Here is a 25237-nt window from a genome sequence, read left to right on the forward strand (position 1 = left end):
CACTGAAAGCAGATGTGATGAAATTGGACAATAAAGTAAGTTGTTTGTTTGTTTGTTTTTCTTTTTACAAGAAGGTACCATATTGAAGCTAATGGTGTTTGCAGTTTTAAATTTACTCAATTTTTCAGTCCTGGAAGTTCTCACTTTTACTGACTTAACTTTGAATGATTCTTTAAATGAACTGCCACCTGCTAAGCTTTTTGGGTAATATAGGCAAGAGGCTTTGACAAGGTTTGAAAAGTGCAAGTGAAAAACAAACAAACAACTGTGTCTGCCTTATCAATTTTTTGCAAGCTGCCCATTATGAGTCCAGCAATACATGTATGGTACTGAATCCAGTGTAATTTTCATAATGCTATTTTCTCTTCCCTTTTAAGCCAACTATACCTGAAGCATCAAGAGTAACGCTACTGAAAAGACCCTTCAGAGTGTTAAATATAATCACATTTGTACTCTCAAATGTTATTTTACCCATGGTCCATGTACATATGATTTTCCTTATTATGAGTATCACTGACACCTATCTTGCCATCCTCTTAGATCCTTTGAATAGAAACCTTTTCATACTTTTCAGGGCATATCTCATATAAATCCCTGCATTGTTCAGTTCAGTATACCCTATCTGCAATACATGAAAGCAACTTTGAACTTAAAAATGTAAATGTACTAAATAAATGATAAATCTACTACATTGCAATGCAACATTTATGCCTTACGTGTAAAGAAGGTAATGTATATAGCAGAATCATCTCAAGTCCTGCATTGAAAATGCCTGATATAAAGGCATAATCGGGACAAGTTGGGGCAACTGCTGATTACTATTGTTGTGGATACAGCTGCTGTTTTTGTAATTTATACATATATTGGGTAATACTGGTGTTGTTAACTGTGCCAGTATAGTATTTATCTGTAGTATCACATCAATTTTAAAAGTGTAACGAAAACATAGTGTAATGAAAACTTGAACCTATTTTAAAAGGGGAGAGGGGGGCAAGGAAGACCAAAATAGAAAAATATTTGCAATTAGTCACCAAAGCTGTCAAATAAATGCAGTGAAGCAGAAGTCAAAACTTTCATAAAAAAATACTTGAGTAAAGCCTGGTGAGGTAAAGTTCCGTTTATTTCAGGCTCCGTGATAAACTATAGCCATAAGGTACCATCAGATCTAAATGTTCCAGCCACGAAAGTACCCCGCACTGTGCGTGCGGATGGGAAGGATATCTCCGCCCAGGCACTGATCCTATTGGCGGATCCCGCTGTCAAATCCGGAGGGTCCTGCTCGGAAGGCTCCACTGATTGGCTACAGGGGTCTGTGTGTGTGTGCAGGCAGCGCAGTCTGTTTGAATGTGCTGGTGACTGAAGAGGATCATTTCCATGGACCATCTGTCTTACTGGCTGCGCACAAAACAAAGAAGGACCCAGGATGGTTTTAGTGCATGTCGGATATCTGGTTCTCCCCGTCTTCGGCTCAGTTAGAAACAGAGGTATGAGGAGCTTTATGTTCTCTCTTTTTTTTTTTCTAACGCTAACCCCGAAATAATACTTCTTCATTACTTGTCTTAAATATCCACAGATGATGTAAACAGAGCTGACACCTGCTAGCTAAAAGCGAGCCAACGTAACAGCGAGCGATACCGAAATTATATTAGCCTTCTTGCTAGCTGTAGCCGAACCGAGACCGCTAATGAAGCGACCGAAGACGTGAGCCCTCAAATGCCGACGAAGACGTTGTGTTTCGGGCCTGTAAACCGCACTAAAAGGACTTCAGCTGTCAAGCGGCAGCTTTTCTTTTCCCCTTTTCATTTTTTTCTTTTTTTACCCTCGGCGGCTAGCGCGCTTCTGTCTGGTTTATCTATTTATCCCTTCGCCTTGTTTATGTGTGTGCCGTCGCCGCTAGCTACTACAGCCCGGACAACAACGGCAGATTAATACCAGCCCAGCTTTATTTAGCTTACAACCTCCACAGGGGTTTCTTAAATTATGAATTTAGCCAAGCTAGGGTAGACCTCTGAATCCAAAGTGCATCCTTTAAAAAAATCTCATTTCTGCGAGTTACTTTAACTGGATGGTTCTTCCACTGAAAGACAGCATTAGGCTAATCGGTGTAAATTAGTATAAGCATATGACTGGTTTTTAATGCGAATAGGCTTTAACATTTTTGGAGCATGTCCCCGTCAAACCTCTAATAAAAATAATAATAAAAAAAATTCCCTGCAAATTTCGCTGCAGGTGCTCCAGTAGTGAAACAGCATAAAATCCGTTTAATAGGGCATAACAACAATAACATCATCCTCCACTGCAGCAGGGCTCTCTGTGTTGATTATGTAATAATAATAGTAATTTGTCGTGCATTGTTAAAACTACATGCAGTAGCACCAATGATTTCATTGTGCTTTTATTTGTGTTCTTTTTTCCTGTTCCATAGTATCGAGGCTGGCTCTACATTCCGCATTTCTCAGACCTTTGTCCCCCTCCATTGTGTAGCTAACGATCATCTGCTGCTGTCTGCCGTAGCCTCTGCCTGTTCTCTGCATCTAGCTGTATTGTGAACCCCTTCTTCCTCATTTCCTCTTTCCATCTGAAGACGACATTGGCATTAAAACAGAGTTCCCACTCATACCGTATCCTTCTGTGTAACAGACTAAAGAATAACACTCTCTGTAGAAAACAGTTTGTCTTAATTTAAACTGTCATGTTGCTCTTTAGTGAATAACCCATTGTAGCGTTAGACTTTACTACAGACTGTCATTGTGATTCTCCCATTCAGTGTGGATAGACTACATTCTGCTGTAAATTTCTGTAAAGTGGATACATTTTGATCCTCCCCTCCCCGATTCGATTACAGCCAGGCTTGATCGAACTCGTTGATTACTCTCCTCACAAAGGTGCATTGTACCGTCTTTTTGTTGTCAAAGGAGCACTTTACAATTGCTATTACTAATAATCTTGTTATCCTGATAATCACTAATTGGCATGCAGCGCTTAAGTCATTTTGTTTTTGGCGACGTTATGTTTTTTTTCCCCACATTTGAAGGTCCACTGCACCTGTTAATGGTTGCTGGTCATAATCCTATCCATGTGTCAAAGCATTTGTCCCTGCTAGCTGAGCGGACTTCACAATAAATTGGAGAGATGTGAATCTAAACCCATTTTGCCATTTTTGCAGCGCCCCACCACCACTACCACTCCCTCTCAAATCTTACCTCCAGCACCTCCAGAATGCTATCCATTTTACAGGGATGTGTATATCCTGCACTGCTGTAGATCTCCTTTTTTAGAATCAAAATGTCTTTTTTATTCTTTGGTTGTGGTTTTTCTGCCTTATGTTCTTGTATTAGATCCTAATGCATGGTCATTTTATACTTTTGTTTTTCCACATTGAACAGCAGATTCCAATGTAATCTTTGTGAAGAGATGTCCCTGCTGTACTGAAATGTGCTGTAAGCATACACATCTACTCATTGGATGCTGCTTCTGTTCTGTTAACCCTACAGAGAGCATGGTCAGGCCTTGCCTTTGGTCTTTATTTGCATGGGATTATTATTATTATGCTTATTATGCTTATGTAGAGTCTCTTACTCTTATTATTACTATTATCACACAGTGCCACACATACTAATATTTTTCCAATAAAGACTGTAGTTTTCTTCCTAACCTTCAGTGTGCTTTTTGCTGATTTCCATGTGTTCCTCCCCCTCCTCCCTCCACACTGTGCTGTCACTGAGACGGTCCCCTCACTCTATATGTGCTCTCATTTCTCAGCTGTCTTTGACAGAGTTTCTTCAGGTTGCCACACTGCTTACTTTGGAGTAGGGGCAAGCACATTTTCTTTCCATTTTTAAAATGCAAAGGCATGTTTGATATTGAAACCTCGACACTGACATTTCCTGTTACATACAGGCTGTCATTCCGTCCAAATCCATACACTATCTATAGACCAAAACACAGCCTCTCTCACAGCCAATCATTGGTGTTAACATTGTGAGCAATATGGGTGAAATCATGGTATGTGTAATATATATATTTTTAAATATAGTTAATAGAAGTATATTGCAAAAAAACACTCAAAAGGAGTTAAATAGTAAATAAAAATACAAGTGTTTAATAATAAAAAATTAAAAAAAAGCTGGCATGCTATATAAAATGAAAATAAAACAATATAATTTGCAAGCACGTTAAACCCTATATTTAAAAAATAAAATAAAAGTGAATTAATGAAGCACAAAATAGAATTTAAGGATTATTCAGGCCTTTTTCCTTTTCTTCATGGAAAACATAAGTTCTTGTTTTGAATTTGATGCCAGCAAAATCTTTCAAATAAGTTGCGACAGGGGCATGTTTACCACAGAGTTGCATCAGCTCTTCTAACAACACTCTTCAAGGGCTTGGAAACTATGGCAGACCGGTTGCTGTAGATTTGAAAGAAACATGTTTTCATGTAAGATTTCAGCAGCTCAACACTTCAGAGCCCCCTTTGTTATATACATGTTATTTATTTATCTTTGGTTCGCATTATCTAGAATGTTGATACTGGGTGATGGCTCTGACCTGTTTAGCCCCTGGACTCACTCTGTACAGAGCCATACTGCTGTAATTCGTGAGGAATGTTGTTTTGCACGGTCTTGCTGAAAAAAAAGCAAAGGCTTTCCAAAAAAGAAGTCATCTGATCCGATACCTGTACATATCAAATTGTTCAGCATTAATGGCGATTTCACAGATTTGTGAAAGCACCATCAAGATTTGTGAAGTTACTCATAATATTGCTCACTAATGTATGCGCATATCATCAGGAATGGTGCCATTCTTCTGAATTATATTTATGTATAATTTGTTTTTCACAGTGGTTTTGAGAAGTTGTTTAGTCCACTTCACAGATTTCCACCACAGAACTGAAATGGCGCTGAAGAGCACTGCCGTTCAGTGTTGGTTTTCAGCTTTCCCCCCTGAATACAGAGAATTCTTAGAATTCCCTTAATCTTTTAAACAACACTGAACTGGTGATTATATAACCCAGTGATAGTGGAAGATTATGGAGATTGTGTTTTACTTTGAAAAAAAAAACACTGGTGAAACGCTCAACATAGTTGCATCTAAAAGACTCTCTTTTTAAACCCAATTACAAAATTGATCTATTTTCAGTTTACCCAATTGGAATCAATACTGTTTTTTAGAAGAGGTTTCAGGCATTTTACTAGCTGGGTTTTCCCATCTTTTTGGCCCCTGTCCTAAAAAGTATAGCTTACAATTCAAACTGAGTGTATATAAAACACAACAACAAAAACAAAAACAGGAAAGAAAAATAGGATAGTCATTTTTTTCTCTTCATCACAAAATCAGTACTGCTACCTTACCTTGTACCTTAGCAAGATGCCTTGAACAAAAGCCACCAAGTGGCTTTGTCTTACAAAGACAAAAACTACCTTCCAGCACATCTGTCAATCATTCATCGACATGTTTTAACTGAAAAGTGTAAAAGTACTATCCACTAGATAAGAGATAATGACTACCTATTAATTGGTGAGTTTTGCCTACATATTGAGTTTGCTGCCTCCTGGCTCTAGCCTTTAACATCAGTACTCAGCTATAAGAGCAATATAGACTTGACCTCCAGCACAAAGTGAACAAGTAGACAGTCCTAAATGTCTAGCTATTCCTTTTTGCAGTCTCCAAATGGGTACCGCAAAGACAATACAGAGGTTCAATAATTAAATGGTGGCTGCTCAGTCTGCATTTAAACTCGTGTCTCTGTGGTATGCTGTCAGGTCCTCAGCTGGTGTTTTTCTTTATTAACACAACGGACCATGACACATTTATATTCATGTTGCCTTTCTAGCTGGTGACAGCAGCATAACTAAACCCAGTTAGGCTAACGTTGTTTCTCAAGCACAGATAATGTGTTAAACTCTGAGTAATGAGTGCAAATGAAATAAAAGAAGTCACATTTTTGTTGTTAGTAGTAACTCATTTCTCTTTACATGCTGGCTATGCACATCAGCCAGCTGTGTAATGACTTTTCATTTTCATCAAATCTTCAGTTTTTTAGACATCTGTTGTGTTTCTCTTTAAATGTGGCATTAGATGCTTCTTTGAAAAGTGTCCAAGTGGGACGCTTTTCTTCCATTTTAACACTTGACTCAGCTGCGTGAACCTTACATCTGCGCGCAGTGTCTGAAAAAGGCTAAAGGTGTGTCCGAGGCACAGCCATGTGTGCTCTGCAGCTGACTTCTAAATATTCCAGCAGCTGCACTGCATGTGCGGCTGCACTGATACAAAACCACGAAAAGCAAGGTCAGCACAATGGTTTTCCAAGCATGTGCATGTTATGCTGGATTTTTTTTTCTTCACCAAGTGCAGCTGTACAACACATGCACTGATTTTGCCTCATTAATCCTCACCTTCTGATGGTGAGTGTTATAATTGGCAACCTCAGCAGGTGTGGGGATGGTTTCTGCCTAATGGGAGACCAGTGAGACAGGCAGAGGACAGGAGTGTGTTAGAGAGGAGGTGTGATGTAAAGCTGCAGTGACTTCAGGAGGAGTGGAGGGAGAGAGAAAGAAAAGAGTTGAGGTTCCATGTCAGACTGCTGCAGTCGCAGGTGGGTGGGGCTTGCTGGCTGTCACTCACTGTGGGACACCATGCTGCAGCCATGCTGTGGGGGAGGGGCTGCCTGTGCAGCAGCTGAGGGGAGAGGATAGGTGGAAGGGTGTGTGTGTGTGTTTCTGTCTGTGAGTCAAAGACAAAGCCTCAGATGTAACAGTGGAAACATCAGGGCTGCTGCTGCTGGCAGCTCTGCAGTACGTCAAATATTAATGCCAGCAGTTCATGCTGTGAAAAGCTCCCAGACACAAATAATCTGATATTTACCCTGAACTCCACACAACAGTCCAGCTTTGCCGGGTCACAGGCTTCATGCAAAACTGATGCACAGCCTTTAACCAATCCAAGCCACCAGTCTGCCATTTCTGCTCTACTTCCTCAGCCAAATGCTGTTTTTCTCTTTGCCCGTGGCTCTCTGGGTTCACTGGCTTTCCATGTCCCGAGGCTATATCCAACAAAGCAAAGCCAGAGAAATATGTCGTTTCAGCAACAAAAAACAGAGCATTTTGGGAAATGCGTTTGTTTCATCTGCACAGAACTTTATCAAATCATAACCACTTCCCTGCACATCTAACTCTCCTTAATTGATTTGCTACGTCTTAAAAAAACAGTGAAGTAAAAGCAATATTTCCTTTTCTGCCGTTGAGAAATGTTACACACTTGTTAAATTTTAAATTAGATCTCAACTCAGTGAACCAGCTACTGTTAATTAAACTTGTCAAGAAATATTAAGTATGTCATAGACCATTAACAAAGAGCCAAATCTACAATGTGGCTTCATGTTATTGTTTGAAAGATTATGAGTAAACAGTTTAAATGGGCAGTTCTTATTCACGGGACATGCAAAGACACAATACTGACATATTTACGTATACACTGTCCTCCAGACCCCGCTGTCTGCTTTCCTCTCCAGAGGAAATTTAGAGAAGCTTTAATTGGAAGTTAAAGGAGTAATACTCTCAGCTTGCTTCCAGCATTCATTTCTGTGAGCTCTGAGTAATTTGTATTGATTGTTTTGTGCAAGTGCAACACCAAGGTGACTCAGTGGGACTAGCACACAACCTCCCATCTTCTCTGCTTAATAGGAAGGGTGGAGAGAAGACAAAAATGAAAGCCCATAAACTTTTCAGACTTTATTGATGGCTATGGTGCATTACTGTTATCTGACTCTTTTGTTGAGAAAGCCTCAGTTTAATATGTTCCTTCAAACAGCAAACGCAATAAAAATAACAGAGTTTGAAACTATTGGTTTTGCTGGGATTCGTTTTGGAAATACCCTAGACCCCCAGTTAGTGAGGATGCGTCTTTCCTGTTGGCTGCACATGGCAAGTGGAGACGCAGACCATTGAGTGAAATCCGTCTGTGGGTTTAGTTGGTGCTCCACAGGGTTCTCCATGTCTGCGTCGTCCATCTGCTGTTTTGTCTGTCTTGTCTCTTCCTGTGTCACGTTCCTCTCTGCGTGGTTGGTTTTTAAATGTGTTTGTGTCTTTTTTACGAGTGTGTGCGAAAGTGCTGTTGGTTCGTCTCCTTGTCGTGTAAGTTTCAGTGAAAGTGATCGCAGCTCCGTTTTGATCCCTCGCATTTATTCCCAATAGGAGCGCACTTCACCAGGCATCAACACAGCCATGCTACCTCCTGCCGACACTTTCACCTGGGTGCTCCCCAGGCGCCCATCTCAGCTGAGTTTCCTCTAGGACATGCCAGCCAGCCCCCGCAGACAGGCCTGGCCACCCACCTGCCCCCGACGCACCATCCACCCCTCACTGCCCTGCCCGGACCCCCTCAGTTTCAGGATGTGCCGGGGCCTTCATTCCTACCTCAGGCCTTACACCAGCAATACCTCATCCAGCAGCAGCTCCTCGAAGCGCAGCATCGCAGGATCCTCCCACACTCCAGGTAGTGACCCTTGCATCCATACAAACACAACTAAAAAAACAAACAAAAAACCGAGATATTTTTAAATCAAATCTCTATCTAATTACAGAAGAGCCCAGGAGCGTATTCCCCTGAACCCTCACAGACTGCGTTCGGGCTACGAGTACTCCCCGCCCCTCCATGTTCCTCAGCCAATGACACAACAACCGCGGTACCTGGCCGAAGGCACCGACTGGTGAGTCACCGTTGGGGATTAACGAGAATCCTGCAGAGTTGAGAAATGATCCCGTCTTTTTTTATCTTTCCACCCATCTGTCTGTCTGCCACATTGCCTGGCATGGGCTATGTTAATTTAGCCACGTTCCTCTCTTTCTGCAGGGATCTCAGCGTAGATGCTGGCCTCCCTCACCATCAGTACCAGCTCCAGCAGCTTCCGCAGCACTATCAGCATTACCTGGCCTCCCCTCGAATGCATCACTTTCCCAGGAACACATCCTCTGCACAAGTGGTATGTTGGTCACTTCCTCAGGTGGCCTTGGATAGCTTGATAGTCTATATTCCTGCTGTAATATAATGAAGGATTTTGTTGTAGGTTGTGCATGAAATCAGAAACTACCCATACCCCCAGCTTCACCTGTTGGCGCTGCAAAGTTTAAATCCTTCGAGGCACGCCACTGCTGTGCGAGAAAGCTATGAGGTAAATCTGACTGTCCATCTATCAAACTCTGCACCTTCCCACGGTGTCACTTTAAGTTATATGTACTAACTGTTCTCTAGCTTTTAATCAGTATGAGCTTCATACGCAGATTTTTTTCATTCTTTCCTGACCATGAAAACAGCAGTGAACCAAACCATTTGTTGTCCATGTAGTAGCTTTTTCTCTTTTTAGCATTCTGGTTCATTTTATTAACTGGGCTGTTCCTGCAGGAGCTGCTGCAGCTGGAGGATCGACTGGGGAGCGTTAGCAGAGGAGCTGTTCAGACAACCATAGAGAGATTTACTTTTCCACACAAATACAAGAAGGTATGGCAGATGAGACAAAAATCTGTTGAACGTTTGCTTTTTTCCCCCCTTTTTTTTGACCCTACATTTCTGTCTCTCTGTAATGTGACCCACGAACAGAGAAAGCCCCTGCAGTTGAAGATTGGGGAGGAGGAGGAAACAGATGTTGATGAAAAATGTACCATATGTTTGTCCATGCTGGAGGACGGAGAAGATGTCAGGTAATAATTACTTTGTAGACCCAGAAATCATAAAAAAGAGAAGTGCACTTATTCTGAGTGAGTTAAATGGGAAAATCTATACCAAATTGATTTGATGGGAAACATGATGCTGCAGACTGCAGATGATGAGCTTAGCTCAGAGATGCATTGCAGGATGGGTCTAGACAGCAGGGACTGATGGGGAAGACGAGATGGAAGCCGGACTTCCTTTTCTATTATCGTAGACAATATGACATCATTGAAAGACTGATAAGCTAATTGCCTGAGTGAGACATCAAGCAATTGCAAGAGATAAAAGAGGCACGACTACAGGAATTACTGTACCATTACCATTATCAGCGTTGCCTTCTAACATTTTTGTCTGATTTTTGTTTTCCACTTTATAATAAATATCACTTTACCTGACTTATTGTCAGGTTTACTGATAATCATGATATGATACACCACATCTCTGTGTATTGTCTGCAAACTCCTCCTGTGCAGTCTGTAGCACAGCAGCCAAACGTTGCACACAGGTACATCTTAGGTCCCTGATGCTACTTAACCACCTACCAACAAGCTAAAGTGGACTATTTTTTAGCTTTTACAGAGCTATAACACCTTAAAATGTATATTATTTTGATTCAAGGACAGCAACATCTAATTGATACTTAAAAACTATGGTATATGTGATATAATGTCATCAGGCTTCCTGGCAATAAAGGACTAATAGTCAGAACATGAGCATGGGCCTGTAAAAGTAAATATAATAAATCCAATATCAGTCATTTCATGAAATGCAGTCATTTCAAATCATCATTTCATCCACTGTCTATGTAATATATAGTAAGAATTTCTGACAAATACCAAGTATTTACTTCTTCCCATTGTGTTTCTGCTGACCTTCTGAGCAAATCATTCATGAGAATCTTTCCAGTCCTGTACCACATGTGTGCATAAATGAGCCTCTGCTATGAGCTGTTGCCAGACAAATAGCTGAGACTCTAGGAAGCTGCTGATCATGGCTAAGAAATAGTCCAATCTCAAGCCACCCACATACCAAAATTTAGTTACATTTTTTTTTTTGATAGTTGTATTTTCACACGGAGACAAAAATCCCCTTTAGTGTTGCATCAGGAAAGGCATCCACCATAAAACTGATCAAACATGCAGAACTACCTGCTGCAGTGACCCCTTGTGAAAATGGTGCTGACAAAAGTAGCCTCTATGCAGAGGCAGAAGCATGGCAACAACCTGCTTTTCAAATGCTGGAATTATAATCCCTAAAATGTTCTGTTCCATTACGCACATGCATTTGAAACAGTGGTTGAGAGGGAATTTTTAGGTAACAAGAACTGTCCCCCTGGGTGAGGCGAGAGGATCGGTTTGCAACATAAGAGTCTCAGCTGTCTGAGAGGCATTTGGGACTGACTACTCAACAACAAAAGTTGTCTCTACATGCCTGAATGAACAGAATTAACTCCCCGAGGGTCTTTTTAAGCTCACAACTGTATGCACTGGAAAAGTAACACACAGTCATGTGAATCCACACTGACCCTAAAGTTTGTCTCTCTTCCTATCCTGCAGGAGGCTGCCCTGCATGCACCTCTTCCACCAGGGCTGCGTGGACCAATGGCTGGCCACCAGCAGAAAGTGTCCAATCTGTCGAGTTGACATCGAAACACAGCTGAACCCCGACAGCTGATGAGATTCGACACTCTCGTGATTCAGTCGCCCTCGTGGTGCGATTCTTGCTTTCTTCCACCCCCGGCTCGCCAGCCTCCCCCACCTTACCCTACCCCACCCCACCTCCCTCGACCTCCTCCTTCCCGTCGGGTGCTTTGCCAAATGTCTCCAGACTTCATGTGACATCACCACCCTTCTGAGTCACGCTTTACTGAGCCAAGCCAGGAAAACTAACTGCACGGAGAGGCCGCAAAGGACTCTCTTTATATAGAAGCACATCCCTCTGGAAGCAAAAGACACACTAACAAACACATACTCATATACACAGGGTTTACTTGTAGCTTGCTGGTCTTACGTGGGGTTGTTGTTGCTGTTGTGGTGTTGTACTGTAGGTAGCCTGGGGCTGTGTAGCATGTCCTCAAAGCCATGACTTAATGTCCTGAGACTAGAAAACACATAACCCCAGACCTAGCTGGCTACTTTTCTCTCTTCTCTTCAATCTCTCTCTCTTGCTCTCTTTTTACACACACACACACACACACACACACACACACACACACACACACACACACACACACACACACACACACACACACACACACACACACACACACACACACAAATATATATTTCTCTCTTTTTAAACACAATCAAAATGAATATTCTGCCACGCAAGAAAGCTTAACAGAATCTAAATGCTCTGATGCCATGTTTACCTAAAGATCATTTGTGGTCGTAGTAGAGTAGCAGTAACCAATAAGTGAGATCTGGTGCGACCTCCTCGAGGCCAAGCACCAGCTAGCTGGGTGTTTTAATTCTCTCATGCAGCTTTTGACATTTCGCAGTACAGTTGTGCGTTTACCTTGGGCTGGTGTCATGTGCAGATGGTGTGATGTGATTAGGTCTCATTCACTGTCAGGGAAAACCCAGTGACTGCGATGTTTTTGTGTTTGAAATTGAAAAAGAAGAAGAAGACAAAAAATAATAGTGTTTTCACCAAAATGCATTATGTCACAGTGTAGCTTGAATCTCCGCACAGGTTTTATGTCCACTGCCCATGCCATGTGTCACTTCAAGAGACTGCGTCTCACACAAACGTGTTAGGTGAAGAACACGGCAACTGGAGTGCTTATACAACACAAAACCAAAAGAAACAAAAAGAAAAAACACAAAAAAACCTGAAAAGGGATGAACAACAGACGCTATCATGCACTGCAGAGCGAGGTGGGAGGATTTAGCTGCCCTTGTACCTGCATTTCCATCTGGCACTAGGCCAGTGGCAGAACAGTGCACACTAAAAAACAAAAAAGGAAGATTGCATGTTTCATTTTTTGGGTTTGGGGCTGTTGGCTGTGGTAGCGTTTCTTCACTTTTAAAAGGTACAGAGACGCCTGTGCATGACTTAGTTAATCTGAGCTGTGACTATCTTCTGAACACTAACAAATATTAATAATAATAATAATAATTTTTAAAAAGTCAGTGGTTTGCTCCCCTGACTTGTAGCGCGTGTCATCCGGTTCCCTTTGGTGGCGACCTTGGGATCCTGTTTTTTGATGTTTACCTTATTGCCTAAAGAACAAGCACATGTGACGATAGTTATAGCAACAAAAGTTTCTCCTCAGCATCGCGTTTGGTTTATATATAGGTACGGATTCATGCAGTGTTTTGAGCTGGGAGAGGAGCTTGCGTATTGATCTTGTGTTATATTTGTGTGACAGACCTCCCCTCGTGGTTGCTATGCTGGTTGCTATGCTGTATTTGCTAGAACATGTAGAAACGTGGTGCGACGGAGGCAGCCTCCCTCTCACAGTGCACACAGACACGAGACGACAGGACAGCAGGAAAGCATTCAGGCTGTTAAAACACACACTCTCTCCATCACCATTTCTTCTCTCTTTTTTTTTTACCCTTTGTGTCAGCTTGTCACTTCAGTTCCACAGAGCTGTGTGTGTTTGTGTGTGTGCGCGTGTGTTACAGGACGCCTTTAGGACCCTCATTGTCCTCTCTGCACTGTGATAGCATATAACAAGGGTAACACTTGGCCCAGAGACTCAATTAACAAGGCTTACTTCTTCCTGTCTTGTGCACTGCCAGTGTTGACACTGCCTCCTCCTGTAGTGGAGTCATCCGTGATGAAAGTTGTCATAGTTTACACAGGGTGTTGTCAGTTGAGATGCCTTAAGTATTTAACAATCATAATTTATTACTAACTGTAGATACTGTGGGTATGTATTTAATTTTATATAGTTTTTTTTTCTTTTTCTGGAGTTGGGTTGACTGAATCATAATTTATTTATTTACAAATATAACATGAAAAGGCTATTAAAAAATGGATACCTCATGTTTTTTGGTTGCATTGTTTTAAATGGGAATGCTTTGCATGCAGTTGTACTTTTTCGGAACACTAAAAGTAAAAAAAAAGAGGAAAAAAAGTTTTGCTGTTTGATCTCCACAAGCTGGCTGTGCGTTTACTGACCAAGGCTGAGCTACTGAGCCCGTTCTCTCTCTTTCTCTCTCTCTCTTCCTGTCTTCTATGTCTCTTTTTCTCTTTCATGTGGTGCTGTGGATCTTGGTTACATTCCATTCAATGCAATCTCTCCAATCCCCCATGCTGTGATGTAGTGAACAAACTGCAAGTGAATTGGTTTTGGTTTGTGACAATTTTTTTCTTTCTTTTTTTTTCTTTCTTTTGCACTAACTTGTTTAAAATGGGAACCCTCTCACTGGCAAAAAAAATATTTTAGATTATTTAAATGAACTGGCTTTTATTTTTTTATGCTCTGCTTCTCACACAATGCACTAAGGGTCTTAATGAAACATGTTCCTTTGTTTTAACTCTTTGTGTTATCTCTTCAGTTGTCATCTCTCTAGTGTTTCTCTGTTCGTTGGTTTCTTATGTTGTTGTTTTTTTCCCCGAAATGCTTTGTAGATTTAAGCATAACAAGTGCCTCGCTTTAAGTGTTAGGGGATATTTCCATATAACGGAAACCATGAACAACAATCAGTCCATCCACCATGCCTTACTGGTTGCTTAGTTAATTAAGTGAATGGAAAACGAAGGAGCTGAGACAACATTTGACTAAAGCCATTATAATCAATCAATCCAAGTCAAGCTGTCCAAAAACTAGCTGCCGGTTTGTAGTACCGAAGCACTGCATTGCTGTGGAAATAGCTCTGACTATAAAGAGGCATGTTTCACCGTGGGCTTTACAGCGGTCCTTTCGATGTACTTCTCCATTCTGTTTTCTCCTCTTCTTTCCGTCTCCGTTTGATTTTACCGTCCGTCCCTCCTCTCCGACTCTCTCTCTGTTTGCTTTCACAGTCTAAAAAAGGAAGGCAAGGATTTAAAGCACAACCTTTTCTAAAGAACAAAAAACAAATGCATGTTTTCTCAGGTTTCAGTGTAGTCGCAATGGTTTCATAGTATATGGTGAAAATATATACAAAGAATATAACAGAAAAAAAATTATAAATTTTGTTGCTGCTTGAATCTGACAAAAACCAACAAGTGAAGAGAAACTATCCCAAAAAGTGCCAGTGAAAGGGCTGCCGCCATCCTTGTATGAAAACCTGCTGTTTAGCTGTGACTGCGCAATGTTTTTTCAAAATAGGATATTTTATCTGAAAATAGAACTATTTATCATTAATATTAAAGCAATAGCGCATTAAAATGGTTTTGAGCGTGTTGATGATGAAGTGGATGAGCCTGTTATGGGTAAATGTTAGATTTACATTTGGTGGAATTTTGTACTTTATTTATTATTACTACTACTACTAATAATGATGATAATGATCTCAAAGGTTGCATTGCTAAACCCAAACTGTTCTGTTTTTAATTTTTATTTTATTTCATGGCTTGTATATTATCCTTTTATATGTGCTCTTTTTGTAATAAACTTGGTAAAATGGAAGTGAACCTATTTTTTCTTTTGTCTTTTTTTTTTTAACCCCTCAAAATGCAGCAGTTTTGTACTTCATCCTTAGTTAAAGGTGAAGTCAGGTCATCAGGTTGTTTTATAGAGAAAAAAAAAAGATATTGTACTTATAAATTTATAGCGTTTTACGTATGTGGCTAGAGATCACCCACATGTCAGCTTTGATGGGATCTCCTTTACCAAAGAAGTGAAAACACAAAGAAAAGAGGCAACAGCATCTGGATATAAAGTCATCCTCTTCCTCCTCACCTCAAGTCTTATCTGCTGAACTGAAGTCAGGACTCTAAAACACAAAAATGTGTATAAACATCCTCATTTATTCCTAATATTATTCCAGTTACTTATTGTCAGAAGATTAGACTGTTATCTTTCTATCTCCAGCTAGCTGACAAAAGCTAACAACAACAGCAGCTGGTTTTAAGCTAACATTATGCTAGCTAACGTTAGGCTAAAGTATCCTAAAATTCCTAAAAATCCTAAAAATTCACACTTGATTACATTCTCACACCTTATAAGAGGTTATTCACTCAGAGCGTCAGAGTTCAGCAAAGCTACATCCACTTCAAAGACTGTTTCACAGAAGCTAACAGAGGCTACCAGCAGCAAAAACTATAGTGCCGCCTAATGTTCTGTATGTCCTCAACAACTCACCTTAGTATGGCTGTCATTGTTCAGACATGAGCTTCTCTGACTCAGTGACACATATTGGACTTGAAAATAGAGATAGATGCTTCTTACTGGGCATTCACAGCTAAGGCAAACAGAAGACTGACAGCTTTTCACAAATAGGGAAAAACTCTTTCCGGATCTGGTCCAAACATTAATAGAAACTTGCCGACTGACCATGTCACCATGGGGAACAGTCTAAATTTAATGTTTATGGTCTCTCTTGACTGACTACAACATGTTTTTCCTTTGGCCACCGTATCTAGGATTATACACTTGAATCAGGGACAAAAGAACTCAGTTGACTGATTTCTGCAATCTACTGACATGTAGCGGTTAGATTGTAATTCAAAAACCCGAAGAAATCATGGAATCTCTGTGTGTCCCTGTATTGTTGACTAGACATTAAAACAATTGTTTTGGGCCAAGGAAAAAGTTATAAATATAAAATTCATACACAATTACTTCTTAACGATCACTTTGACATATTTGAATGTCCCATTTGAGTCATTTATTTACCTGTTTAATGTAATGTCTAAATATCATTCTCCACAATTTGCATAGGATCATCAAAACTGAACAACAGAAGATTGGAAAATCATTGCCTGGTCTGTTGAGACTCAGTTTTTGCTGCAGAAATTCAGATGCTAGGGTCAGAATTTTGTGTAAACAACATGAAAGCATGGATCTATCCTGCGTTGTATCAGTGATTCAGGCTGATACTGGTGATGGTGTAATAGTGTGGAGGAGATTTTCTTGGCACATGTTGGGACCCTCAGTATCAACTGAGCATCATTTTAACACCACAGCCTACCTGAGTATTGATGCTGACCGTGCCCATCCCTTTATGACCACAGTGTACCAGTCTCCTTCCAGCATGATAGTGCGACAGGTCACAAAGCTCAAATCAACTCAAACTGGTTTCTTGATTTGTTGAATGAATTCACTGCACATAAATTGTCTCCACAGTCACCGGATCTCAGTCCAATATAGCATCTTTGCAAGTTTGTGGAACTGAATATTTGCAACAACTGTGTAATGCAATCAGGTCAATATCGATCAAAATCTCTGAGGAATATTTCCAGCATTTTGTTTGCTGTGTTTAAGGCAGCTCTGAAGGCAAAAGGAGACGACTGTAATAGCAAAGTATAACTAATGAAGTGCCCAATGAGTGTATATTTCTGCTTAACCAGACTTGAAGGTAAAGTTTAGACCTACCAGCAAGTCAGAAGTGAAGCTGAAAACTGGGTGTTATAAACAAATTGGATTTATTTATTCATTTGTTCATTTTATAAAATCTGTATTACAACAAAACAATGCAAAGAATCCCTGATATTTAAAAAGATTGGCACTTTCCTTTTTCCTGACCACATTAGACATCATCATGACATGTTTTTTTTTTTAATGTCTCAGTTCCTGAGATATAAAACTTGCTAGAAGGAGAATCTCTTTGGTCATTACTTTTAAACATAAGAGGACATGCTTGAGCTGTAGGGTTTTTTAGCATTTTGGGTAGATGGCCCTGGAGATCTTTCCATCTGCCTTCTTAGAGTCCAGCCATTTCCCGCAGAGAAAGATAGTGGTAACACCATTGGCTGTGTTGGTGACTTCCACACGATCGAGGAGCCAGCCAGGGCTGAGACCGGAGTTGTCGTGTTCTACCCGGACTTTCTGCAACTCCCCCATGTCCAGCATTTCCACAGAGAAACGGTCTGTTTGCCCACGTTCAAAAAGGTTACGAAACTTCTGACGCAGTTGCCTGCAACCCGAATCTCCATTGGAGCCATAGAGAGTAATGAAAACATTGGCATCGGTTCCTGCACCCTTTTCATCACCTGTGATGACGATGATCTCATATTTGACAGGTACCAGGCTTCGAGCTTTGCTTGCAAAGCTCTCGATGGTCTTTGTGCACTCAACGGTGATGAAATCGTCCCTCTTAGGAGAAAGAGGAATGAGGGAATTGCATTTGAAAATGTACCTGGAGATAATGGAGCAGAGCAGAAGGAATATAGTCTAACCATTTGAGAATATCAAGAAATTGTTTGATGGTGGAAAATAAATGAATGGCTACAGTGGGGAAGCAGCTGCCTTACTTGTTTCCCAGTTCTCTTTCGGTCACAACAACCTCCTCCACGTGCCAGTAAACCTCCCCCTTTACTTTCTTTCCATCCTTGGGTGTATGGCCCAGACAGATGCCAGCAATATCACCCAAGTTCTTGGATGAAAATTCAAACCTGTCAACATTTCCCCTAAAAAGAGAGAGGAACATGGATTCGTTGGTGAAAGTAGCTATTAGAGCAGGGCGATATGACCAAAAATATTTCTCACGATATACATTTGAAAATTTGCAATAACGATATAACTGACGATATAATTGACACTAGACAAAATACTTTACAACTCCACAATTGTATTAGTGCAAAAAACCCCATCAATGTATTTTCACTTAAACAAGCAGCTGTTTTTTGCATTAAAGTTATATAAAAATGTAACAGTGCAAATGCAAATTCCTTGCTGACAGTTTAACCAAAAGGCATTTCCAGTGGAAATTGGCCAACATATCCTCAGCATAACCATGTATAATATCCACAAAACTTAAAAAGAGCTTATACACACGCAATACGGTAATATTATGTTGAAGCACAGTACGTATCACTCCGCGAGGCTGTTCCCTACGATAGACGTAATGCTCCGACAATCCATCAAGTGGTGCAGGTTTGTAGCTTAGCAAAGTCGTACTAAAACATCAGTCAGTAAACACAACCAGAATCCAAACATAAGGCACTCGGTATTATAAGAGGCAGTGTCGATTTTCAGAAAAATCAAAGGATTGATTTTAAGTGTGCCGTATTTTCCAAAAAACACGGTAATAACCACGGCCCGCTAGCACGCTCTACCAAAAATAGTGCTTTGTTGTGTATCTGACGGACGAAAGCTAAACCAGTTCCACACCACTGAAGTTGCAGCATTTTTACAAACCAATTATGGTTCATCCTTTTCATTCAACGATCCGCTTTCGCCCATGTCATTCTCCGTCGCCGCCGTGCCTTTTTCGCCATGTGCGTATGAAAACAAAGGCACTGCGCATGCGCGTTTTACCCACATTCTATCGCGATATTTCATTTTCTTGTCATTGCCCAACATTATACCGGTATTACCGTGAACGGTATGATATGGCCCAGCCCTAGTAGCTATTCCCTTAAATTGCTTTGCCTTAATTGAAATTCACATCACTGCCAGTTTGTTCTGTGTCAGAATTAATCTTTAACAGGATGGAGTGTAGTCATGACATCAGAGTGCGGTGCTGGTCTGGTCTTAAGTATTTTGGATAATCATCATGAGGGCAGAGAGAGATGCAGAGGGAAAGAAAGCACATTTCTTTTTCATGCAAACAAGCTGCCGGTGACTGAGTTAATCTTGCAGCAAGTACCTACCGCAAGAACCTCTTCTTCTTTGAGGAGTTCTCCATTACAAATTCTTTTGATCGACCCTTTCTCCCTTCAAGTACAATCCAGGCATTTTCCTTGGTTTCAGCTGTGTCTCCAGTTGTGATACAAATTTCATACTCTGTCATAGAGAAAAGGAGACTCAGTTACAGTAAAATGTTGTTGCACTAAACTACAAGGGGGGATAATTGAATGCTGTGAGGTGCTAGCCTTACTGGTCTTTTCATTGAGGTCCAAGTAGTCATTGTTAGCACAGGCCAGCTCTCTCATTATCTGTCCATCATCATCGTTCTTGGCAAGCCAGCGGTCACAGGGGAAACGAAATGTTTTGTCCATGATCTCGTCCTTCACGTCAATATACTCCAAGTGCCAGCCTGGAGCAATACCTGCATGTAACGAGATGCAAAAAATACCAGTGTGCAGTGCTTTCAAACTTTTCATTCTAAGAACAGGTGAGCTCAGTCTAAGCTGTTCACCGTGCCAGTTAGAGCAGCTGACCTGTGTTATCGTGCCAGACTCGTACTTTGGAGAGGTCTCCCATGCTGAGGATTTCTGGGAAGCGAAACGTGTCCACCTGCTTGCGTTCAAACTTGTTGGACTTGTTGCACTCTTTCAGCGCCAGTGTTCCTGTGTCCCCGTTCTCTCCAAAAATAATGATCCACACGTTGGCATCAGTGCCTGCCCCTGAAGAGATGCAGCAGTTTACTATTTAGAAAAAAAAATCCTCGACAATAATAAGGGATTTTTCTTGGTTTGGTTACACTTTTAAATAAACATGGGTGGAACCATGGACAGAACTTTGCTTGGATTTTAGTCTATAAAGTCACAGCTTCCCAGTCTACATGGTCACTGAATGCAATTAACTATAATAAAAATGATTTACTGTCACTCGAGCTAGCTCTAATTATATACGTGCAAAGCAATTAAGCTATATCAAAGAGTTGTATGGCAGTAAAAAGGCTGTACAGCAATAGCAAATCACCACCTGAAAAGTAAACTGGGGAGCAGTGAGAGCTGGGTTCTCTGACTCATACAGCGCATCTATAATCCCCCTGTGCTTTATTATTTTATCACAGTCGGTTAGATCCTGAGTGAAACCTCACTCAGCCTGCAGCATGTTTTCAGTGTCCTTGCTTAAACTCGCTTCTGTAGAGTAGGCAAGAATGTTGATCATTTAACAATCCAGCAGTTGTAATAAGAAATTATCACGCTGGCAATATTTGAGATCTGGATATTTTTAAAGTTATATGTAACATATGTAACTTATGTGACATATATTCTAATGGACACACTTGATCTTCAGTACCTCTTTATAGTATACGTGCATAGGAACAGCTCTGCCTATGTGATGTTGTTTGTGGGTGTGTTTGCATCTATCAGCCTTGCTCATTTTTTCCTCCCAGAGCCTTAGTGGCGGTGCAAGGCTACATGTCAGCTTCCAGTAACTGACAGTGGCAGAGAGCAGCCCTTTGAAGTCGGCTCAGACTTCTTGCCATTCTGATCGTATTGATCAGCAGAGCAACTGAGCTAGATGAGAATCCAGGGTGAAGAAAAGATGGAGCAGCGGTGTGGAGGGCTTCTGAAGAGGATCTCTTTAATTGCCACGAGGGATTCAGCCATGAATTATTCCACCTTTGCCTTTGCCTAGGAAAACAACAAACCCCTGCACAAGGGCAGGCAAAATGAGGCTCTAACTCTGCATTGATCTTTGGGTAGTGACTGAAAACACGGGATGGCAGTCATACAGTAATTAGTCTCTTCCAGGCAGCAGCTCGTTTGGCTTTGATGGGGAGGGTTTCACAGGATGTTCACAGTATAGAGCCACTCACAGGTGCTCAAATGCAGAATACTCTCTGGTGTATCCTTTGAAAGTGGTCCGAAAAACAGATGATGAGGATGTGATCCAGGAAACGCTTGACAAATTAAATGTGTCCACTGACCACAGAGTCCTTCAGGATCCCCCGGGAAGAGCTGGAGGATGTTCCTGATGAAAGAGGATGTCTACTCTGCTCAGTCTCAGCACCCCTGAACCCAGAGAATAAAGGCCGAATGGACAGGGAATGCTCATAGGCCTGTTAAGTATACTTAGAGTGCCCTCACTGACCCCACAGCTCAGACCTCAACATTTCAGTTATTATTTGGTTTTATGTTGACACATTAAGATATGTGCAATCAAAACTGGGTATTGGGACTCTTATAGAAAAAATGTGCTTCATGTTTCTAATCTTACCTATTTGCTTGTGAATAAGTAATCATTTGATATCGTCAAGCCCCTAAACATGTTCAGATCAAACAATATGAATCTTAAAATGGCCACAACAAATATTGGCAACCTGTAACTAGTTTAAAAAAACAGTGTCTGAAAGAAGCTTTTATGCTTTTCATTTCTTCTGTCACATATATCCTGTTGCAATGATGGGTTCTCATATTAAACACAGACAAATTTTCAAATAATTATCTAGCATATGTGCAAAATCCCTTCCCTCATCAAAGTTGTCCCTCATATCTTCATATTTTGCTTCCAAAGAGTCAGACTTTCCTGTATTTTTCAAAAGCACTTTGAAAAATACTTTTCCTGAATTTATGAAGAGCTTTCAAAGTTTTTCTTTGGACACTGGGCAGTCCAGTCATTATGCTTGACCTGATTATACTTGAAATTTCAGAGGAAGGTTTTGTTTGTTTGTTTGTTTGTTTGTTTGAATCATTTAACATTGATCTATGACTCATTCAAACATAAAAGGACACCTTGAAGATTTCCATGTATGTTTGGACAAGTACTGCATATTTCGAATGGGACCACAGAGCTGGGTTGAGAACCTACCTGCGACGTCACTTGTCTTGACCTGGACAATGTAGGTAGTGACCTCCACCATCACCTCCTCGTCCACCAAAGCTGCCATCTCACAGATCAGTGTCCTCTTGGGTCCATGTGTCCTGGACAGCCACCCTTCATAGGTAAACACAGACACCTCCTCCGTGGTCAGGTTACGCATGATCACCTGAATGCACAGAATTAGCTTATAAATTAGCAAAGCGTTTGGAAGATTGCATTATAATTATTAAAGGTAAGATTTAACAGTAATAAATGCTGCTGTGGTGTGATGTATTACAACAGGAGTATAAATATCAACCTGCAGATGAAAGTTCAGGGCATCATCAGTAGTAATGCATTCACTTATGATTGATATTGCTATTACTTGAACCACAGTACTAGTGTATTGAATGCTGTGTCATATTATGGCTGGATGACTACTGTGTTACCAGCAGGTACACTAATCCTGCCTCTCTGAAGGTTTCGAGTTTCTAATAACAGGAAAAATCTTCTCTGTTAGGCCAAGAATCAGCCAGACATCTATTAGCTCTCCCTTCTGCGTATTTATCTGGACAGATTACTATGCTGGCAGTCCACCTGGTGCACCATTGTGTCAGTTTCAAGGCGACGACCTGTCCATAAAGGCAGCATATCTGCTTGTGATGCTGAACACACAAGGCTCTGTTCAGGGTCAAGTCAAGGAGATGTTCACAGCGGCTGAGACTCGGGCACGGATGGACAGGGCTTTGTATTGTTTCTGACTGCTCTGCCGCCCTACAGGCATGGTGCATTTAGTAGAGAAGACATTTGCATAGGAAATGTGTTCTACTTCATCAAAACCTTTAGCCTGAGACTTCACACTAAATTTAGTGGTGGGAAGTGATATCATCCTCACAGAATCATTTAAAAAAATCTTTCAGTACTGAGGCAGTCAATTCCAATATGTTGCACTAGTATTCTGTAAATTAATTTATATATAAGATGAAATGATTTCTCTCTCGAGGCCAAACACGGTGCTCATTTGTAGCGTGTGCGTACTGTAAGAGAGAGCGTGTCCGTGATTCAAGCAACAGCGGCACGGAGAATAAAATGGGTCAATATGCTCACTCCAGGAGTTCTGGGCCCTGCTCTGTGTGTGTTGTTGCCTGTGTCTTTGTGTGTGGTTGAATCATTGACCGTTCTCCTGCAGGCAGGGGTAGATGTGTGTGTGTGTGTGTGTGTGTGTGTGTGTGTATTTGTCTGTGCCATATAATAGATTGAATGATCCTGTGACCTACAGCATGTGGTGCCAGGATAAAAAAAACACAAGCCTGTGAGTGCTTTGTACTATTGATCTTGGAATGAGATAGCGATTACTCTTCTGCTTTTTATGTTGCTGGTTTTATGTTTTATGGTTGAGATCTGCAGTTTCTTCTTTATAACAAATTAGGCCTCGACAAGAACAAAAAATTCTATGCATGATATTACTAAAGAGCTCAATCTGCACACGTTCCCTTTTGCTCTAGCTGTTCCTGGGGGGTTTTTTCTAAACCCTTTTTACCAAATAAACATCTTCTAAATGACTGCATTGTATCTGTGTGCCTGGTGAGCCGACCTTGTCAAGAAACCAGTCGGGCCGACTGCCTGATCCATCTATCCGGAGTCGCATTTTTCTCAGTGGGGCAACGTCATCGATCTCCATGTTAAAGGTGTCCTCTTGACCTCGCTCAAACCTTTTGTTCACCACCACATCAAAGCACAAAGTTTAGAATCTTGAGTATGAATTGGTCCTCTCTTTATTTTACAGTTAGATACATGAATGAAAATAGAAATCATTGATGCTACCTGTCCTCATTCTTCTGCAGCAGCATCTCCTCTGTACTGCCGTTGGCCCCAAAAACAGTCATGAAGATCTGGGTGTCTGTTCCCGCATTCTGCACATCTCCGGTTACCACTGTCACCTCATAGATAATCTAACATGGAAAGATTATCAGACATCAAACAATACTATCCTCCCACAAGTACATCTACAGCTTCACTGGACGAGCACATACGAATTAATTCAGTCATTTTAAGGTTGTAAACAGTGATAAAATAAACACAAATGCAGACATTGGTTATTTAATAGCTATGCCATGAAAAGGGAGGTGACAGCCAATATTTTGGGGCTTCCAGTGTAGCAACAGTTGTGAATATCTGGGCTAAGAATTCCTGTTCTGTGCACCAGTGAAATATAAAGGAGCTAAACCATCGTGTAGATGGATGCTGATGGTTTAGAGTAGTTGTAGGCAACTCCAGGCCTCGAGTGCCGATGTCCTGCAGGTTTTAGATGTGTCCTTGATCCAACACAGCTGATTTAAATGGCTAAATGACCTCCTCAACATGTCGTGAAGTTCTCCAGAGGCCTGGTAATTAACTAATCATTTAATTCAAGTGTGTGTATACAGGATGAGATCTAAAACCTGCAGGATACCGGCACTCGAGGCCTGGAGTTGCCCACCCCTGGTTAGAGTCCAGTTTGGCAAACACAAATCCTGATGTTGCTAGGATTTTCACATCAACTGCTGTCTTCTGTGCGTGTCAACCACCATGATGTCTGGCTGGTTGGCCAGAAGCTGCGCCTGTGTGACAGTCAAAGTCCCATAGGACCTTCGCCATGTTGCTCTCAACTACCTCTGGAGGTGTCTCCCATCAGGACTTGTGGACTTCTCTATATGCCACACAGGTGTTCATCTACACCATCCTAGCCACTAGGTTTTGTCTCTGTGGAGCTAATGCTTAGGTCCTGCTCCTGTGCTGCCGTGATCACCATCTGTGCTGTCCTTTAGGCCAGCTTTCTCTAGACACTGAAAGGATTTCTTAATTTCCACTTCTTCAGTCTGTTGATGGCAGACCCCATGGAGGGCCTTGATCTTCCTCCTGTTCTTTATCACAGTCTCCCTTCAGCTGCCTGAGACACTGTTGTCATGCTGTTGCTTTTCGTTTTATCCTGAATCACGGCTCTGACAGTCACTAATGATAACCCTCCTGCTTAGT

General features: G+C 41.2%; 2 protein-coding genes across 6 annotated transcripts in view; one reads left to right on the forward strand and one right to left on the reverse strand.

Moving 5' to 3' along the window:
* Positions 1 to 1298: 1298 nt before the first annotated feature.
* On the forward strand, positions 1299 to 15276 carry ark2ca (arkadia (RNF111) C-terminal like ring finger ubiquitin ligase 2Ca). Its single transcript, XM_086301104.1, has 8 exons — positions 1299 to 1484; positions 8193 to 8493; positions 8582 to 8707; positions 8851 to 8980; positions 9065 to 9169; positions 9400 to 9495; positions 9595 to 9695; positions 11262 to 15276. The coding sequence occupies exons 1-8, from the start codon at positions 1424 to 1426 to the stop codon at positions 11377 to 11379; spliced, it is 1038 nt and encodes a 345-aa protein (XP_086157230.1). The 5' UTR covers positions 1299 to 1423; the 3' UTR covers positions 11380 to 15276.
* Positions 15277 to 17072: 1796 nt separating this feature from the next.
* The window catches only part of loxhd1a (lipoxygenase homology PLAT domains 1a), a 36518-nt gene continuing 28353 nt past the window's right edge, over positions 17073 to 25237 (reverse strand). The window contains exons 33-40 of one of the 5 annotated variants that reach the window (XM_086301105.1): positions 24047 to 24174; positions 23817 to 23934; positions 22232 to 22409; positions 19909 to 20094; positions 19626 to 19796; positions 19399 to 19531; positions 18058 to 18213; positions 17073 to 17942 (exon numbers count right to left, since the gene is read on the reverse strand). In XM_086301105.1, the coding sequence (XP_086157231.1) occupies positions 17462 to 17942; positions 18058 to 18213; positions 19399 to 19531; positions 19626 to 19796; positions 19909 to 20094; positions 22232 to 22409; positions 23817 to 23934; positions 24047 to 24174 (1551 nt within the window). In that variant the 3' untranslated portion in view covers positions 17073 to 17461. Of the gene's footprint in view, positions 17943 to 18057; positions 18214 to 19398; positions 19532 to 19625; positions 19797 to 19908; positions 20095 to 22231; positions 22410 to 23816; positions 23935 to 24046; positions 24175 to 25237 lie in introns of those variants that run through there. The other 4 variants (XM_086301106.1, XM_086301107.1, XM_086301108.1 and 1 more) reach the window with 4 other exon arrangements.

Source organism: Aulonocara sp. 'chitande type north' Nkhata Bay, linkage group LG7, assembly GCF_057382095.1.
Source record: "Aulonocara sp. 'chitande type north' Nkhata Bay isolate Kocher_YH1m ecotype deep benthic linkage group LG7, A_spYH_male_GT1.1, whole genome shotgun sequence".
Classification (NCBI taxonomy): domain Eukaryota; kingdom Metazoa; phylum Chordata; class Actinopteri; order Cichliformes; family Cichlidae; genus Aulonocara; species Aulonocara sp. 'chitande type north' Nkhata Bay.

Excerpts from the sequence above, each read along its gene's own strand:
- ark2ca (XM_086301104.1), top strand. The coding sequence starts at position 1,424 with ATGGTTTTAGTGCATGTCGGATATCTGGTTCTCCCCGTCTTCGGCTCA. Across the intron at positions 1,485-8,192 it reads CGGCTCAGTTAGAAACAGAG|GAGCGCACTTCACCAGGCAT; the intron begins GTATGAGGAGCT and ends TATTCCCAATAG. Across the intron at positions 8,708-8,850 it reads CTGGCCGAAGGCACCGACTG|GGATCTCAGCGTAGATGCTG; the intron begins GTGAGTCACCGT and ends CTCTTTCTGCAG.